This window comes from Solanum pennellii, chromosome 4 (genome assembly GCF_001406875.1).
Source record: "Solanum pennellii chromosome 4, SPENNV200".
Classification (NCBI taxonomy): Eukaryota; Viridiplantae; Streptophyta; class Magnoliopsida; order Solanales; family Solanaceae; genus Solanum; species Solanum pennellii.
This window is the reverse complement of record NC_028640.1, coordinates 66,518,393-66,538,121: the sequence shown is the minus strand read 5'-3', so window position 1 is coordinate 66,538,121 and position 19,729 is coordinate 66,518,393. Positions and strand designations below refer to the sequence as shown.

The 19,729-nt window shown below is 32.8% G+C and overlaps 1 protein-coding gene and 2 pseudogenes across 5 annotated transcripts; 2 read left to right on the top strand and 1 right to left on the bottom strand.

The window, feature by feature from the left end:
- Positions 1-3,145: 3,145 nt before the first annotated feature.
- LOC107017426 lies at positions 3,146-19,499 on the top strand. Of its 5 annotated transcripts, none has more exons than XM_027916352.1 (6): positions 3,146-3,294; positions 3,435-3,491; positions 3,626-3,682; positions 3,809-3,901; positions 4,523-4,618; positions 18,834-19,499. In XM_027916352.1, the coding sequence occupies exons 1-5, from the start codon at positions 3,224-3,226 to the stop codon at positions 4,590-4,592; spliced, it is 348 nt and encodes a 115-aa protein (XP_027772153.1). In that variant the 5' UTR covers positions 3,146-3,223; the 3' UTR covers positions 4,593-4,618; positions 18,834-19,499. The 5 variants fall into 5 exon arrangements, with proteins under 5 accessions (XP_027772153.1, XP_027772150.1, XP_027772151.1 ...); XM_027916349.1 differs by having other exon boundaries at positions 3,809-3,916; XM_027916350.1 differs by lacking the exon at positions 18,834-19,499 and adding an exon at positions 7,025-7,499 and having other exon boundaries at positions 3,809-3,916.
- On the bottom strand, positions 11,511-13,797 carry LOC107016955 (annotated as a pseudogene).
- LOC114076912 lies at positions 13,848-14,578 on the top strand (annotated as a pseudogene).
- Positions 19,500-19,729: the final 230 nt, after the last annotated feature.

Below are 19,729 nucleotides of genomic sequence, written 5' to 3'. Positions count from 1 at the left end.
TATTTGTATTTTTATGAACAAAAATGTGGTATAGATGCAACAAATATTATGATATATTTATATTTAATACAATATTTATTACGATTATGATTATATATAATTTTTTCTTTCACAAAATTATAATATTAGTATGTAATAAAATGATTATTGCTTTTGAAGGCCCTCAATATAATGATGGATTGTTAGAAATTTGATATTAAAGAATGATATACATATATGTGCATATAAGAACAAAATCTTCTTTATCTATAGAAAGTTTATAAGTGGTTTAGACATTTGGAATGTGATTTCTTGTATTTTCACATTATTTTAAACTGTAACCCCCTTCTTCACTTCACAAAATTAAAATAGTTAATGGAGTGACATTCCTTCAATATTTATGATGTCATGACGATTCAACACTTGAAAGAGGTAAAATTTATTTAAACCTCTCATCTCAGGTTGCAGATTTCTTAATTTGGAGAATCACAATTAAAGGACGAATTTTAAGAAATTGTTAAATTAGTTTAATTTTTAGTTATATTTCTATTTTATAAAGTTTGTATTGAACTACTGACAGATGTTAAAATTGAAACATGATTATAGTGTTATATTTTGTAAGAACTATATTTAATCAAATAAACTAATTTAAAAAATTATTTATAATGAGATTTAAGAATAGTAGAGAATTTCAAATTGTACTTGAAAATATCCTTTCTCAATCATGAATTCGAGCTTACTATTTGAATCACGAAAGACGATTTTCTCATTTCCTATTCAATAATTGATTCCTCAAATAAAAACTAAAACACATTACAAATTGTGAAGTCTACAAGCTAATTCTTTTCTTTAAAATGAAAATTGTCAAACCAACAATGATATAACATGAAGCCAAAGCTAAACAAAATTAATTAACATTATATCAAACGGTTGGTTAGATGTGATTTATACTCCTAGCGGTATATTGTATTAACTATTGAGTATATATATATATATTAGATCAAAACATCTTCAATTACAAACTTCGATTGCAATTTCTTAATAATTCTCTTTTGATCTCATGATATGTTAAAAGCAACAGAAAAAATATGATATTTAATATGATAACAAGGAAATTTTTTAGATAATAGTAATTATACATTAAAAAAAATAACTTATCTAAAGCATGAATATAATACGGAAATTAAAATTGATTTCAACCTCCGGAAAGACGTGAACATCCCTTCTCTCGTTGTGAACTCCATTAGAAGATCTAACAATTTGTACACATTTCTTTTCTGGAAACAACAAACGAAGATAAGGAAAATTAGTAATCAGTGTTATGAACGGAAGCTAAAAATGATATTAATATATACTAAAGGATAAAAACAATAGAAATATAGACATTTTAAAAAAAAAAAAAATTCTTGCGAAGTGTACCTAAATATCTTCAAAGTGTATAGATTGTTGTGTCAAATACCATAATTTATAGGACATCATTGAGTAAAATCAAAAGGTATCATAATCATGCTATTAATTTCTTGAGAGTGTGGGAAGATTATGAAGGTGTAAAGATTAATGAGGAGATAATGGAGGTGTGGTATTAATACATATTATGACAAAAATTACACCTAAAACTGATCAGATAGAGAAATCGAAAGTTTCTCTAGTACCTTTTCGTAATAACTTTATAATTTATTATTTTTACAACTCTTCATTCTCCTACTCTATTTAAATAATAAGTGAATCAACTTAGCAATTTAAGCATATTTAATGTTTAATTAATTAGATATTTTATAATATTTTAATTTAGTATACGAATAAAATGGTAATTCAACTTTGTACCTTGAGGCTTCCCATTTTTAATAATATATGATATGATATGATATGATGATTTGACGATGTATAGGCCCTGAAATATTTTTTTTCTTTTGATTATTTAATCATATTTAAAGCTTGGGACAAAAAAACTTAGGTTATTTATCGGTTATAAACTTTTATAAGAATTTTGACATGAACTTTTCCGAGTCCATAACTCCAATGAATTATTTTGAAAAGTTGCCAGACGATTGCATCTATGAAATGATTTAAAAAACAACTCCAGCAGATGCAGTAAGATCAACAATTTTATCAACAAGATTCAATTATTTTTGCAAAATCTGATGAATTTGGGGAAGGTTTTTAAACTTCTAATTATCAAGAAATATTTGATAGATCAAAGTTTCCTCCGATTTGTAACACAAAAAGGAGCTCATTTTTAGTCAATGTGATTCTCCCATTTTCCTTGATAATGACAAACTGGTAAGATATCATTTTTTTATATGGACAAAGATGAATGAACCTAAATTATTTATCAGGTATGTTCTACCTCTCCATTACCATAGGCGAAATCAGAATTTAAGATTTATGGATTCAGTTTTTGAGGTTCTTAACATTTAAATCATTATATTCTACTATCTATTAAATTTATCTAAACTTTTACATATAAATTTATGTTTCGTTGTATATGAAAGTATAAGATTCATTTGAAATCGGTATTCATACTCTATTTATACTTTTGCCTCTCACCATCACAAGTATTAAACAATATAATGATGTAGTTAGAAATCCATATAAGGGAATTAAAAAAATATTGAGTGTCACACTCAGGATTTAGTCTCAAAATCTAAAGCAACCTTTGAATCCACTATGTTGCCAAAGAAGAATTTTGGATCTAACGGTTCATATATAATAATTTTGGTTGTTAATTATTTAAAGTTTATTTGTATCTTATCGTTAAAATCATCATTATGTAACTATGAAAATATCATTTTATGTAACAATCAATTTGATATGATCATGTCATTATAATATTTTTATTTTCTTATTTTTACTGGGTTCTTTACCTTATAATTCTTTTCAATCATCTATAAACACTATCTCTTATGCTATTTTTCTTCATAAAGTAATAAGTTTATTCGTCAAATAGGTGATATGTAACATAACATGTGACGTAGGTGTGAATTTGGATTGATTAAATTATAAATACAATACTATACATATATATTTTTAATTAAAAACCAATTGGGCCACTTTATTGAAAAAATAAAATATGTACACAAATAGAATCAGCCCATACGGCCAACCCTAATGAAACAAAATACAAAAAAGACAATCAAACAGGAAAGTTGAAAAGGATGGACATTTTTAAAGATAATAAATCAAAGAGGCAACTGAAGCATCCGATAGCTTCAATGTTGGTGTTCATGGTCGAAGCTTCCTCTTCATGGATGATACTAGATCCACCGTTGATTATCTCACTGTCGATTTAAACTTTTCATCCAAGAGTTCTATCAGGTGACTTTGGCTTCTCAAATTGCTTCTTCTTTCATAGATCTATCATTCCATGAATTGAATGCCACAACTGAGATTGATACCACCATCAAATTTTAGATCCTTCAAAGATAAATTTAACTTTTTCTTATCGATGATACCAGATCTACCATTGAATATCTCACTGCCGATTTAAACTTTTCATCCAACAGTTCTATCAGGTGAGGCATCTCAAATTGGTTCTTCTTTCTTATATCTATCATTCAATGGATTGAATTTCACAACTGAGATTGATATCACCATCAAATTTAGATCCCTAAAAGATAAATTAACTTTTTTTTATTGATGATACCAGATCTAGCATTGAATATCTCACTGCCGATTTAAAATTTTCATCCAAGAGTTCTATCAGGTGACTTTAACATCTCAAATTGGTTTGTCTTTCTTAGATCTATCATTCAATAGATTGAATGTCACAACTGAGATTGATACCACCATCAAATTTTAGATTCTAAAAGATAAATTAACTTTTTTTGAGGTCTCTTGCAGAAAAGAAATTACTTGTGTCATTTGCAAGCTTCATATACAACTATTCTAACTGCTTGCGGATGAATAGAGTTTTTCTCATTCAGTATCCTAACCAAAGGTAACTCTGAAACCTTCTTCATCAATTTGAATTTATTTAGCCTCTTCAATAATGGATTGAATCCGACTAGGTTAATGCCACCATCTAAGTCAAGACTATCGAAATTTTATGTTGCTGTATGATTTAAGTTACCTGTAGTAGAAAAATACTACTCTCAATCTTTGAGTCCTAGTTTCATACCATTCGCAACACCTCAAAGTTCTCACCAAGGTGCATAGTACTTTAACCAACCGGAAAGTATTTTAGACATCATAGATTGAATTGATAGAATATATCTATGTACTTCACTTTTGTATTCATACTACTTATTGACACTATAAACTCTAATTAATTTGAAATTTTGTGGAACCTGTCTTTTGAATTCTCATGTGTGGTGTTTTGTACTTGTCAAGGTTGAATATCTTCTTTCCTAAACTTGGAACTTCCTGAAAAGATTTATATTCATAATTACCTGCAAAATAAAAAACCAAGTTAGCAAAAAAGTCTGCTAGAGTATTTCGATTCCCTTCCTTAAGGAGTGTTGTACTCTTACTGATAGCACCTCCCTTGGGATATTGTTTAATGCTCTTTTTTTTTCTCTCAAAGTTTTTTTCTTGACAAGTATAGCAGGAAAAATTGTTTTATGATAACGGCAAGAAAGCTTAACATTTTTGCAACTGATGACATACACTCTTGACGATGGAAGACACACCGCAATTCCAGGTTTATATCTTTGACATTTCCTTAATTTGGATATTTGATCTACAACTTCATTCCTCTTACTTATAAATGTTTTATGCAATTGATTTGCTTTCTTTCTCTCTTTCAGATCATTTATTTCAAAGATTGTCTCTTCGTTTGTACTGATAAAATTAAGGAAATGCATTTATGTTAGAGTTNTGAATAAAATAAAATTTAGAGAGAAGTAGGATTTTGTGATTACCACAGAGTTTATAATACACTATATGAAAATATTACAAATTAAGGTGCTTAAATAATCAAAAATATGGCAACCAAGAATTAAAAGTTTGAATTACCGGCCTCAAACTTCCTTTGTCAAGTGAATGAATTAAAAAAGAGTGACTGCACATCTAAAGTAACCTGAAGTGTTTTCCTCTTGTTTTCTTCTTCGAACTTGTCCAACAACACTTGTTAGTTCATCATTTCTTCATGGATTATTGGATCTTGTTAAAGCTATTGATACTTCCATATGATGCTTCTTTGACAGTCACATCATAGGTGCCTTGGAACAAACTTCTTAGTCACTTTATCGTTCCAACTGTGTTGTCTTCCATATGTCTATTTTTTGCTTCTGTTCTTTCCATTTCAATGTTGCCTAGGCGAGATATACCCTTCCCTAGCCATTGTAAAAGTTAGTGTTCAATTAATTTTGAAACAAATTCATCCGTTTTGAAATAACAAATACATGAATGTGAATTGTAATATTCATTTATTTTAATTCTATGTTATAAACATTTGCAAGAAGTTTTTCTTTAATTCTACGTTATGGGTTTTTGAAAGATAATTTTTTTGTTTCCAATTCATGAACCTAATAAATTCTATTAATTAAAAGTCTTTATCTTGCAAAACTTTTTATCCTATAAATTGAGTTTCTTTTGGTTGAAAAAGATAAACATTAAAAACAAAAGTACTTTCCTTTGAAAACACTTGTGAGACATTAATCAAAAGGTGAAATCACCAATTCAAGAATAGAAGAGCAACATTCTTGAATGCTACTTGTTTTGTGGCTTAGTTGAATCCCGAAGATAGAGTTGTTATTTATTCTTCCGATTGCTCGTGGGAGAGACTCCAACTATCTTCAAGAAACGTATTAACGTGCCTCTAGGCCAAGCAAGTTTTATTTTGTATTCCTTGTAATTTTATCATTCTTGTTCATTTGTTATGACAACCAAGACGTAGTGCAAGATCATCCAAACTAAGAGACTTTGGACCAAATTTTCAAGTCTATTTAGTTGAAAGGGATCCTAAAAGTTATGTTGAAGCAATGGCTTCACATGATGCTCCTTTCTGGCGTGAAGCTATTGATGATGAAATGAACTCCATTATGTCAAATAATACATGGAGTTTATCAGACCTCCCTCCTGGATGTAAGTCTATTGGTTGTAGATGGATCTTTAGAAAGAAATTAAAATATTATGAAACCTTAGATAAGTAGAAAGCTCGTTTGGTGGCAAAAGGTTTTACTCAATTGAAAGGTATTGATTATTTTGATACATTTGCACCTATAGCTCGAATAACTTCTATTTGACTCTTGATTGCTTTAGCCGCAATTCATAGTCTAGTAATACATCAAATGGATGTGAAGACTGCATTTTTGAATGGAGATATAGATGAAGAGGTTTATATAAAACAACCAGAAGGATTTATCTTTCCTGGTCAAGAACACAAAGTTTGTAAGTTTCTTAAATATCTTTATGGATTAAAACAAGCTCCAAAACAATGGAATGAGAAATTCAGAAGAGTAATGATTTCTAATGGCTACTCAATCAATGGTGGTGATATTTGTATATTTAGCAAATTTCAAGAAAAATCTTGTGTTATAATATGTCTTTATGTAGATGATATGTTGATCTTTGGAACTGATATTGAAAGAGTCAAAGAAACAAAATCTTTTCTAGCTTCTCAATTTGAGATGAAAGATCTTAGAGAAGCTGATGTAATTTTGGGTATTAAAATTATAAGATCAGCGAATGACTTGACTCTTACTCAATCAAGTTATATTGAGAAAGTTCTAAAGAGGTTTGGTCACTTTGATGACAAACCTGCTCCTACACCATTTGATTCTAGCATCAAACTGATGCGGAACTCTAGTGATGTTCTCGACCAGCTGACATATTCTCAGATTGTTGGGAGTCTTATATATGCCATGCATTGTACCAGGCCGGATATTGGTTACGCAGTAGGAACTTTGAGCAAGTTTACTAGTAATCCCGGAGTTGAACATTGGAATGCCTTAATTCGTGTTTTAAGATACCTGAAGGGTACAATTAATGTTGCCCTACATTATTCTACATTTCCCGTTGTTCTTGAAGGCTATAGTGATGCTACTTGGAATTCTGATCCGAATGACTCTAAATCTATTACTGCTTGGATTTTCACTTTGGCTAGAGCAGGATCTCTTGGAAATCAAAGAAGCAGATATGTATTACTCATTCAACCATGGAGTCAGAATTTACAGCTATGTCTTCTGCTGGAGAAGAAGCTGATTGGTTGCGATCAGTGCTGATAGATTTTCTTTTATGGAGTAAGCCAATACCACCTTTAACTATCTATTGTGATAATCAAGTTGCTATATTTCGGGCTTCAAGTGACTGCTATAATGGCAAGTCGAGACAAGTACGTCTCAAACATAATCATGTCAGGAGATTATTGGAGGAAGGCGTGATATTGCTTCAATATGTGAAGAGTAAAATTAATTTAGCGGATCTGTTCTCTAAAAGGTTAGGCAAATAGTTAGTGGTGGAAACTTGTAATGGGATGGGAATAAGCATGTTGTAAATTAATTGTACTTTATGGTAACTCTACCTAATGATGTAATCTTGGGTTCAAAGGGAAAAACAAGTAAAGTTACAATTGTGAAGCACATCAATAAAATTCCCATTTTCAAAATAAAATGAAATAAGTAGATGTGCATGATTGAGATTTCTTTCTCTTCGTCAATTTTAAGACCGATCTCGGTTGGAGTTAGTAAGAAAACTCTTGATAAATTTTTTTCGATATTCCTACTGAAGAGAAGGAAGAGATTATATTCTCTTAATAAGTCTATAAATCAATTTCGATTGGAGCGTGTAGGAATACTCTTGATAGATTTACCGATACTTTGTGTAAAGAAGGATGGGATTAATTTCTCTTAATGAAGTTCATAGACTATTTGGTCGGAGTATGCAAAGTTACTCTTGATAAATTCACCACACTAAGTGCGTAGTGGAGGCCGCTTCAATAAGATTTTAACAGGAAAATCATAAAGCACTTGGCTAAAAAGGATTCAGGACACATGGCCATAAGGTGTCAAAGGATTTCGATTTTCACCGGAACATAGTGATATGCGTGGAGTATTTTTCTAACTTCATTCAATGAACCACTTAGTTCAAGATTAGTTCACTAAGTAGTCAATGATTTAGAAAACCTTCACTAGCTAATGGTTCAAGTCCAAAAAGACCCCATTATTGATGCATGTTGCTAGATTAATGTCTCAAAATATTTTTGGATTTTTCAAAGATAAAATTTCTTGAAACAAGTGGGGGATTGTAAGAGTTAGTGTTTCAATTAATTTTGAAACAAATTCATCCGTTTTGAAATAACAAATACATGAATGTGAATTATAACATTCATTTATTTAATTCTATGTTATAAACATTTGCAAGAAGTTTTTTTAATTCTACGTTATGGGTTTTTGAAAGATAAGTTTTTTGTTTCCAATTAATGAACCTAATAAATTCTATTAATTAAAAGTCTTTTTCTTGCAAAACTTTTTTATCCTATAAATTGAGTTTCTTTTGGTTGAAAAAGATAAACATTCAAAACAAAAGTACTTTCCCTTGAAAACACTTGTGAGACATTAATCAAAATGTGAAATCACCAATTCAAGAATAGAAGAGTAACATTCTTGAATGCTATTTGTTTAGTGGCTTAGTTGAATCCCGAAGATAAAGTTGTTATTTATTCTTCTGATTGCTCGTGTGAGAGACTTCAACTATCTTCAAAAAATGTATTAACATGCCTCTAAGCCAAGCAAGTTTTATTTTGTATTCCTTGTAATTTTATCATTCTTGTTCATTTGTTATGACAGCCATTTTATCAAAACATATCCTAGCATATTGTCTTCCTTGTTTTCATCAGATAATCCTCTTCCAAATCAACTGTATAAGCATTAGTTGGACTAAATCTTAATGCTAAGGCCTTTGGCTTGTTCTTCTTTGCACTGACACTTTTAGGCACAAATATAGAGCTTCTGGACTTAATTTTCTATTCAAAGCACGTGGTGAAACCTGCTCTTTTTTATCAACCAAAGAGCCCGCCTAACAACACTCATCAACCCTTGTTTTTCCTCAAAATAACCAAATCATTTGTAAAATTAGCTTAAGAGAGTGAGATGGCATACCTTTCACCGAATCGTCGTCTCCATTCCCTGTTGACAATAGTATCTGTCCAGATTTTCCCTGATAATGACCAAGTGACTCCAAAGATTCGGAAGGGACCTCATAAGCCGAGGTGCTCAATGTAACCATGAGTGTCTTGATATTACCATATTTTCCAGTAGCATTCAATAAAGCATCAAAGTTGTTAAAACATAATAGGACTCTTGAAGCATTACGAATATCATGTCTCTTCTCACAACCTAGAGAAGTATTAGATGTTGCCCTGTTGCACATTACCATGTTCTGATCCTCTTTTCTACAAAATTCTCTACCGTTGTTTAAATCCTTAACTTTTGCATTACTGCTAATATTGAACGTTCACTGAGCGAGATAAAGTCATGCTAGGGAGGGCTGCACAGCAGCTTCCAAGGGAATCACTAGAGCCGCCAGAGCGAGGGGGCCCTATTACCTATTTTATCAAGCTAAATTATTGTAGAGTTGTTATAGATTCAACAAGAAGGCTCAATCGAAAATGCTATCCTATATCCCTTCGTATTTATCTTTCTAATTAATGAGAGACAACTGACACACAATAATCACCCCTGCTTTATAATGCGATACACAAAAGGCAAGGCTACCAAAATGGGATAAAGAGATAAGTACAGGGGGAGACCTGAAGAGTCAACATCAAAGAAGCCAGAGAGCCAATAAGAAGGCAAACCAAGGTTTCAATAACTGGAAAAGGGGCAAGTGCTACAATTATGGAAAAAGAGGACATTACGCTAGAGATTGTTGTTACAAGATAGCTAAAGGTGTTATAACCACTTCTACTCGAATAAGGCAAGATGAAGAAGAAGCTTGGGATTTTGAGACCTCTTATACAAATAAAGAAACCAAGAAATCAACATGAAGATATTGTCACCTCTCACACTCTTACAAGGAAAAGGAGCTTGCACAGGCAAATTGTAAGTGAGAAATTAATTGATTATTAAAATGATTGGGTTGTTGATTCAGGATGCTCCAAACATATGATCAGGATACTTCAACTACGTTGTCATGGGGGGCAAAGTCATAAAAAAGTTAAGGGTGTCAGTTGAACCCTATAAAATTAGATCTTGGGCCTACCTCACATTTAAAAATTAGAACATGAGGGAAGAACTTTCCAAGTCTATGTATGTAAGCAAAATTATTGTTATGTTCCCAAACCAATGTGGGATTACAACCACTCTAACAAGCCCAACAAGTACATATACTAAACAAGTTAATGTAATGCTAAATTTTGAACTAAATCAAACATTAGGCACTAATTATAGTGAGTCTTGGGTACCAGACGATTGAACTATAATAATAATTTTTAAAGATTCGTCATATATAGTACTATTTATGCAATTTCAATTAATATAGCACATTTTTCTTTTTACATCAAAACCTTAGCGGAACCTGCAGGCTGCACACCATCTGAGTATGCACCGTATAAGAACCACAATTGGATGGAAGAGTTAAAAGTTTCCTATTAAAGGTTCCTCCTTTCAAGGAGGTGAACCACCTTTTCTTAAATGCAAGGAATGTTTACCATCTTTGTTGTATGCTAATTGACCTTCATTGATTAAGAAAAAAAATATTAACGGTTTAGTAGGGTTTAGTGGGTTTTTCCACCAAATAGATTATTATAATAAGTATTAGAGTAGGGTTGATTAACACTTGAGGCTGAAACTCGAAGTAATAGCTTCGTAGAGTGTCAAGAGTGGTGGCCTAGACCAAGGAGGGGTACTAGTTGTGACCAATCGATAAGAGTGGTGGCCTAAATCCAAAAGAAGAGTGAATTATTGGGCACAATTGGTTGCTTACAACTTGAATATTGTTATTTCTAAGTAAAGATCAATTTTGGTCTATAACTCTGTACACTCAAATGACTACCTCTATTTATAAAATGCACCTTTTACCTATTTATAGAATTGCACTTTCTTGAATGATATAAGATGTTGCACTCTAGAACACTCATTCGAGAGTTCTTTGTTCAATTCTCTACAAGTCATTTATATACTAGATTATTCTTCGAAATATCTTAGATATTAATTGAGTTGGTGATGACTTATGAACACTCCCCCTCAGCACCAACTTAATTTATTCTTTGCGTCGACTTTTAAGGGATCCTCGAGACTTTGCAATTATCTTGATATCCAGGTTCTTTATGAACCTCTTACTCCTTTGAACTTCTCCACTTACTACACCCTGAATTTTCTACAAAGGTAGTATTCTCCTTGATCTAGACCACATCTACAAATGTTGCATCTATATATTTGTTATTTAGCATTTCAGTAGTGAAGATCTCCTTAGTTGAGGTTGTGGTGCTTCCTGGACTTATTTTTGCAACATGCCTGGAGTGCCAGAGGCGCCAGCTTGCCATGTACTCTTTTTGTGTATGGGAATACCTTTGGTTTTGGTGATCGATTTGGGTTAACTCTTGCTATATGTTGGTGATTATCATGCCGATTTTTCTAAATGCATCTTCTTCATTATGGACGAAACTCAATTCCTTGAACAATGAAGGCTTGTTTCCAACTGAGATGTCTAAACTCTATTAATCATGCTTCAACGTTTCCTTCTGATCCTATATCATTGAAAAAGTTTTTCATTTATATTCCCATCCATCTGTCACCTCTTTTCAACGGTAGCCTTGCTCTAGGTCCTAGTCCTGAAAAAGGGGACAGCCTTAACTCGGTAGCTCTGCTTCATGGTCACTCTCAGAATCCACAAAACCAACAACTTCCTTAACATTTCTAAGGACATGCAATCCATCTTCCCATTTCAACACTAGATAAGCGAAATATAAACTGGTTCTTTTTGACAGCATTCGAGTTCTAATTTTTTCCTCGGATATCAAGCCAACTGATTCGATTAAGTTTAGCCACTTCTGAGAATCTAGAAAAGAATTACACTTCCTCTTTAATTATATTTGAAAAAGTAATTTCTTTCAAAATTAGAGGAAGTGCAAATATATAAAACCTGGAGTTTAGGTGAGACAACCACTCCCAATACTCTGGTGTACCACCCCATATAATGCAAATTCTCGTGCTGCGACCATAAAACATTTCTTCCCTATCTCCTTATCCAGCTAAAAACTCTAAATGACAGATCAAATCACATAGACAAAACATTATGATTTAAAAACAAACCGAAAGGGCTGAAAAAGGCACTAGACTACTCTTACTGTGTCTAATTGGCCTGGATTCAAACCACTCAACAACCCTTATGAATGGAACATGCCGTTCATTGGCCTGTTCCTCTCAGACTAGGTTGGGTCGGTCATGGGCAGATGCTACCCATTAGACACTACTTCTACTGTACCACCTTTACCTACTACACAATCATATACATAGGGACCTTTTTCATTGACATTAATTTTCTTTTATTAATGAAAATAACACATTCACAACTAAAATAAAACTTTAGAAAGATCTAACACACATTTGATCACTCAGTCATCACTGGATAAGATTGTGGCCTTTCTGATATCTATTGAATGAATTTAGAATTTTCGCTTAGAGAATTCAAAATATAAAGAAAGTAAACGAACAAAAAGCCAAGGAAATTTGAAACATTGAATATATATACATAATTTCTTTAACTTATCTACACAATGTAATTGCGCAGCAATAAGGATAAATTGACACCGTTCGGATAAAAGTGGCTTGGTTGGGTGTCAAAAGTGTTTGAGCTCATGACGTTTTGATCTCACCATTAAATCATATTTTATATATAAAAAACCTCTCATGAAAAACAAGGCAAACACAAAAAGGAGGGGGAAGAACTCATACCAATTTACCTCTATCAAGAAGAATCGAAGAGTTACAGAGGTTGAAGTAAGTTGTTTATTGAAAGGAAAACCACTAGAGAGCCTCATCTAGAAATTTTTTGTTGATAATCATATGGAAAAAATAATGTTTCCCAGACGATGTCATATTCTGCTCCAGACATGAATGCTTGTGAGACAGCTGAAGACCTACCTACATCTTGTGACGATGTTAAAGAGAGAATTTTAATTGTGCAACCTCCAGGAGTGTCTCACAAACATTCATGACTGCAGCAGAATCCGACATCGACTGGAACATTATTTTTGACATCTGATTACCAACAAATTGTTTCTAGATCAGGCTCTCTAAAAGTTTTTCCTTCCAAGAAACAACTTTACTTCAACCTCTATAACTCTCTGAGTTTTCTTGATAGAGGCAAATTGGTATGATTTCTTCATTTACCCTGCTACTTTTTTAGTTTGTCTTTTTTTCATGATAAGTTTTTTTTAATATAAAATATTATTTGATGATAAGATCACAACTTCACAAGCTCAAACACTCTGTCACCCGTGATCAAGACAGTTTTATCCAAGGGGTGTCAATATATACCTATTGTTGGAAAACTACATTATGTAGATAGGTAAAAGATGTATACATATACTATGTTTAAATCTCCTTGGCTTTTTCGTCTGTGTACTTTTTTTATATTTTGAATTCTCTTAGTGAATATCCTAACACCATCCAATAGATATCAGGAGAACCACAATCTTATTAGTGATAACCGAGTGATCAAATGTGTGAGGTCTTTCAAAAGTTTTTATTTTAGTAGTGAATGTGTTATTTTCATTAATAGAAGAATATTCGACTTAATGTTAATGAAAAAGGGTCCTATTTCTATGATTTTGTAGTAGGTAAAGGTGGTAAGTGGGTCGTGTCTAGTGGGTAGGGTCCGCCCATGACCGACCTAACCCGGCCTGAGAAGAACAGACAATTGAACGGAATGTTCCATTCATAAGGGTTGTTGGGTGGTTTGGATCCAACACTTTTAGGTAGCTAGTCATGTCAAGTGAGTGGAGTTGTGATCCCAATTAGACACAGTAAGAGTAGTCTAGTGTCTTTTTCAGTCCTTTTGGTTTGTTTTTAAATCATAATGTTTTGTCTCTGTGATTTGATCTGTCATACAGAGTTTTTAGCTGGATAAGAAGATAGGAATAAATGTTTTATGGTCGCAGCATGAGAATTTGGTATTATATGGGGTGGTACACCAGAGTATTGGGAATGGTTGTCTCACCTAAACTCCAGGTTTTATATATTTGCACTTCCTCTAATTTTGAAAGAAATTACTTTATCAAATATAATTAAAGAGGAAGTGTAATTCTTTTATAGATTCTTAGAAGTGGCTAAACTTAATCGAATCAGTTGGCTTGATATCCGAGGAAAAAATTAGAACTCGAATGTTGTCAAAAAGAACCAGTTATATATTTCGCTTATCTAGTATTCAAATGGAAAGATGGATTGTATGTCTTTAGAAATGTTAAGGCAGTTGTTAGTTTTGTGGATTCTGAGAGTGACCATGAAGCAGAGCAACGAGTTAAAGTTGTCCCTTTTTCGAACTAGGACCTAGAGCTAGGCTACCGTTGAAAAGAGGTGACGGATGGATGGGAATAGAAATGGGAAACTTTTTCAATGATATAAGAGCAGAAGGAGATGTTGAAGCACGATTGATAGAGTTCAGATATCTCAGTTGGAAATACGCCTTCCTTGTTCAAGGCATTGAGTTTCGCCCATAATGAAGAAGAAACACTTGAGAAAAATCGGCAAGATAGAAACTAACCTATAGCAAGATTTAACACAAATCAATCACGAACACCAGAGGTATTCCCACACACAAAAACAGTGCATGGTAAGCTGGCGCCTGTGGCACTCCAGGCATTTTTCAAAAATAAGTCCAAGAAGCACCACAACCTCAACTAAGGAGATCTTCACTACTGAAATGCCAAACAACAAATATATAGATGCAACATTTGTAGATGTGGTTCAGATCCAGGTGAATACTACCTTTGAAGAAAATTCAAAGTATGGTAAGTGGAGAAGTTCAAAGGAGTAAGAGGTTCATAAAGAACCTGGATATCAAGATGATTGCTAACTCTTGATGATCCCTTAAAATGGAAGTAAAGAATAAATTAAGTTGGTGCTGAGGAGGAGTCTTCATAAGTCATCACCAACTTAATTAATATCTATGATTCAAAGAAGAATCTAGTATATTTAAAGACTTGCACAGAATTGAACAAAGTGCAACGTCTTATATCATTCAAGAAAGTGTAATTCTATAAATAGGTAAAAGGTGCATTCTATAAATAGAGGTACTCATATGAGTGTACAGAGTTATAAGACCGAAACTGATCTTTACATAGCAATAACAATATTCAAGTTGTGAGCAATCAATTGTGCCCAATAATTCACACTTCTTTTAGATCTAGGCCACCACTCTTATCGATTGGTCACAACTAGTACCCCTCCTATTGGTCTAGGCCACCACTCTTGACACTCTATCGAGCTATTACTTCGAGTTGCAGCCTCAAGTGTTAATAAACCCTACTCTAATACTTATTATGATATCTATTAGGTGAAAACCCCACTCAAGCCTACTAAACCGTTAATATTTTTTTTCTTAATCAATGAATTAAAGTAAATTATCATTTAACAAAGATGGTAAACATTCCTTGCATTTAAGAAAAGGTGGTTCGCCTCCTTAAAAGGAGTAACCTTTAATAGAAAGATTTTAACTCTTCTAGCCAATAGTGGTCTTTATACGGTGCATACTCAATGGTGTGCAGCCTCCAGGTTCCGCTAAGGTTTTGATGTAAAAAGAAAAATGTTCTATAGCAACTTAAATTGCATAAATAGTACTATATGTGACTCAATCTTTTAAAAATTATTATTATTAGTTCAATCGTCCGGTACACAAGACCCACTATAATTAGTGACTAATGTTTCATTTAATTCAAAATTTAGCAGTACATTAACCTGTTTAATATATGTATTTGTTGAGTTTGTTAGTGTGTTTACATTCCCATATTGGTTGCGGAACGGACCAATAGTTTTGCTTGCATAGACTTGGGCATTTCTTCCCTCATGTGCTAGTTTTTAAATGTGAGTTAGGCCCAAGATCTTCAACTGACACCCGTAACTCTATTATGGCTTTGCCCCCCGTGACAACGTAGTTGAAGTATGTTCAAGTTGGCTCGGACCTTATTATGGTTATTAAAGAAAAAAAACCTCTACACTTCAATAGTGTTTATGTTTCTTTTATTTCCAAAGTTATCACTAATATAATATTAATTTTCGTAGTTTACATTTATCTGTTGGCCTAATTGATAACTCTATTATGGCTCCACCGTACCCCTGGAAGTTGCGATAATGTAGTTGAAGTGGGTTCAAATGGTTTCGGACATAAGAAGAAAAAAACCTCTAAGACTTTCTAAGTGATTTATGTTGATTTTATTTCCGAAGCGTCGATCATATATTAGCTTGTTAAGTTTAGATGTATCTACTTGATATTGAATAATTGTTTCCTTGAAAGATATCTTGATAGATTGTAGATTGAAGAATGTTATGGGCTTAAAACATTCTACCACAAAAAATAGCTTAGTTTTATATATATATATATATATATATATATATATATATATAAACATCGATATTTACATATAAGTATTTCTTTCATATCTCGCAAGTACAAGATTTGTGCGCACTAAACATCATAAATCTATTCACTTCATACTTTTTTTAAAACCCTTCTTATCTTGGCTTGCTAGATTCAAGCTCTATTAAAGGAGGGTCACAGTATGAATCCTCATAATATATATGTTATTGGGACGTGATGACCTCCTAATGCTAACTTGGAAATAAGAAAAACATAAATAACTACTCTATGTCCCAATTTATGTGACACTTTTCATTTTTTAAGAGTCAGAAATCCGAATAATGCTACATAAAATGGGATGAAGGGAGTAGTAAACTCTAGATTTTTTTTAGTACCATAAGGTCATTACCAACTAAAGCACACTTCAAGCCAAAATAGAATTTTGGATTTGGCATAACCCAAGAACTTAGGCTCAAAATCCACATTTTAAAGAAATTCAGTTAATAGGTATAAATAACGTATCTCAAACCGATAAAACAAAAAAGAGATATAGTTTAGAACCCGTACAACTTATAATTCCAGATCCGCCTCTGACGACCTGCATTTGACTATTTTGGGATGGAATTCTATTCCTTCAACAATGAGGCCACTTTTGTCACCACGGCGTTTCATCTCAAGCAATCTTCCTTCGACAGGACCATCACTACCTTCCTTGCTATTGAAATATCCCAGTCTACTTCCATCCATCCATCTCCTCGCAGTTTTGTTGATGTCACAGTTTCACAGTGTTAACTTGTTTTTTAGTCTCAGTATCACTCTCATAATTAACAAACCTAATAATATAATTAGCATATTAAAGTTCACAAGACTTATTTCCCAATTTGAACACCAAATAAGCAACATAATTTGTCTTTGGTGTCAGCACTTCTGTTCCTATTTTTCCACGAATATCCATTCGAGGTACAGAGTGAAGATATGCCACTTTTGAGAATCTGGAAAAGTATCGCAAGAAGCATTTGTAAGGATAGTTTATAATTGTTTTAATGATATGAAGGATGTATCTCCTTAGTAGGTCTACCAGATGCGAAGTAGAATTGACGAGATTTGTGTGCCAGATGGTTGGAAAAAAAGATTTATACATCATCTATGCAATTTAACATGTTTTAGCAGATTTTTCTTTTTACCGTCAAAATATTTATAGGAACCTCACACTTTCCAAGATTGCGCCGTATAAAGGTTATCATCCAATACTTCTTCGGCTGGTCCTTAGTTAACATTAATTAATTTTTAATTTGTGAGCAACCAATTGAGCTCAAAACTTAAAAATTATTAATGCTAATTAAGGACCAGCCGAATTAGTATTTAAGAGAGGTGATTAGATAAGACATGACTCAACTTTTGATTACCGAGGACATGATCTTAGATAGGAAGGTGGGGAGGACGTGTACAAGGATAGAAGCTTAGTAGGTAGTGAAGTGTTTTGTATTGCTTTTGGAGAGTTTCGCCTTGTTGGTGTTTTGTTGTTGTACTAGTTGTATTATTGTAGTTCTTGATTGTGATATCTATCATTTTATGTTGTTTATTGTGTTCTGATTATTGCACTATTTTATTGTTCTTAGTCCTTTTTTTTTATAGGATTTTCAATCCCCCCCCCCTCCCTCCCCCTTGTTGCTATATCTTTTTCCATTGTTTTCTTCTTCCTTGTACTTTAATTTGTTGCACTTGAGTAGAGGGTCTTTGAAAATAACCTCTCTACCTCCTCAAGGTAGTGGTAAGGACTGCGTACACTCTATCCTCCCCAAACCTCACTTGTGGAATTTCACCGGGTATGGGGTATGTTGTTATTCACTCATCAAAAATAGTCATTAGCTAATTGCCGCTACATATGTATTTTTTTCTGCAATTAACATTTTTTGTATATGTCCCTAAAGCCTTTAGCGACATTCGTTCTAATGACACTTATCTAATGCCGGTAAAAAATTTTACACTCTTTATTAATATCAATATTTATTGCCGCTAAAAGTTGTTTTTGTTGTACTGATTGTCATAAGGACCAGTTTCTGTCTTAAAACTCTTTTCTTTTTTTTTTGCTTTTGCACTCCTCTTTTCTTGAGTACACTTCACTCTCAATTATTTCTTGAGTACACACTCTTTATTTGAGTACAAATGCAACCCAAATGACCACCTTTATTTATCGGCGTTGATGGAAGGAGCTAGTGGATGCAATATTCTAGAACTACACCTTCGACTTCTTTCTCGAATTCTTATAGATTGTGCACTCTAGAACTCTCATTCTATAGTTCTTCTTTCAATAAAATCTTGAATATTCTAGATTCTTCTTTTAAATATCTTAGATATTAGTAATTGAGTTGGTGATGACCTTTTAACACCCTTTTCAGTTAAGATGGTGATGACCTTTTAAAACCCCTCTCAGCACCAAGTTAATTTATTCATGTCTGCAGCAGAATCCTACATCGTCTGGAAGACATTATTTTTGACATCTGATTATCAACAAATTGTTTCTAAATCGGGCTCTCTAATAGTTTTTCCTTCCAAGAAACAACTTTACTTCTTGATAGAGGCAAACTGGTATGATTTCTTCATTTACCCTGCTCCTTTTTGTGTTTGTCTTTTTTTCATGATAAGTTTGTTTTTTTATAAAATATTATTTGATGATAAGATCACAACTTCACGAGCTCGAACACTCTGTCACCCGTGATCAAGACAGTTTTATCCAAGGGGTGTCAATATATACCTATTGCTGGAAAACTACATTAGGTAGATAGGTAAAAAATGTATACATATATTATGTTTGGAATCTGCTTGGCTTTTTCGTCTGTGTACTTTCTTTATACTTTGAATTCTCTTAGTGAATATCCTAACTCCATCCAATAGATTTCAGGAGAACCACAATCTTATAAGTGATAACCGAGTGATCAAATGTGTGTCAGATCTTTCGAAAGTTTTTATTTTAGTAGTGAATGTGTTATTTTCATTAATAGAAGAATAATCGACTTAATGGCAATGAAAAAGGGTCCTATTTCTATGATTTTGTAGTAGGTAAAGCTGGTGTATATACTGGAAGTCGTGTCTAGTGGGTAGGGTCTGCTCATGACCAACCCAACCCGACCTGAGAAGAACAGTCTAATGAATGGCATGTTCCATTCATAAGGGTTATTAGGTAGTCTGTATCCAGGTTGACTTTCAGGTAGCTAGTCCTCTCAAGTGAGAGTGGTTGGTCAGTTATGATCCCAACCGGATACCAGAAGAGTGGTTTAGTGTCTTTTTAATCCTT

Coding starts and splice junctions, on each gene's coding strand:
- LOC107017426 (XM_027916349.1), top strand. CDS start 3,224: ATGGATGATACTAGATCCACCGTTGATTATCTCACTGTCGATTTAAAC. Junction 3,683..3,808: donor TCATCCAAGAGTTCTATCAG/GTGACTTTAACA, acceptor ACTTTTTTTGAG/GTCTCTTGCAGAAAAGAAAT. Junction 3,917..4,522: donor ATTCAGTATCCTAACCAAAG/GTAACTCTGAAA, acceptor TGACAAGTATAG/CAGGAAAAATTGTTTTATGA.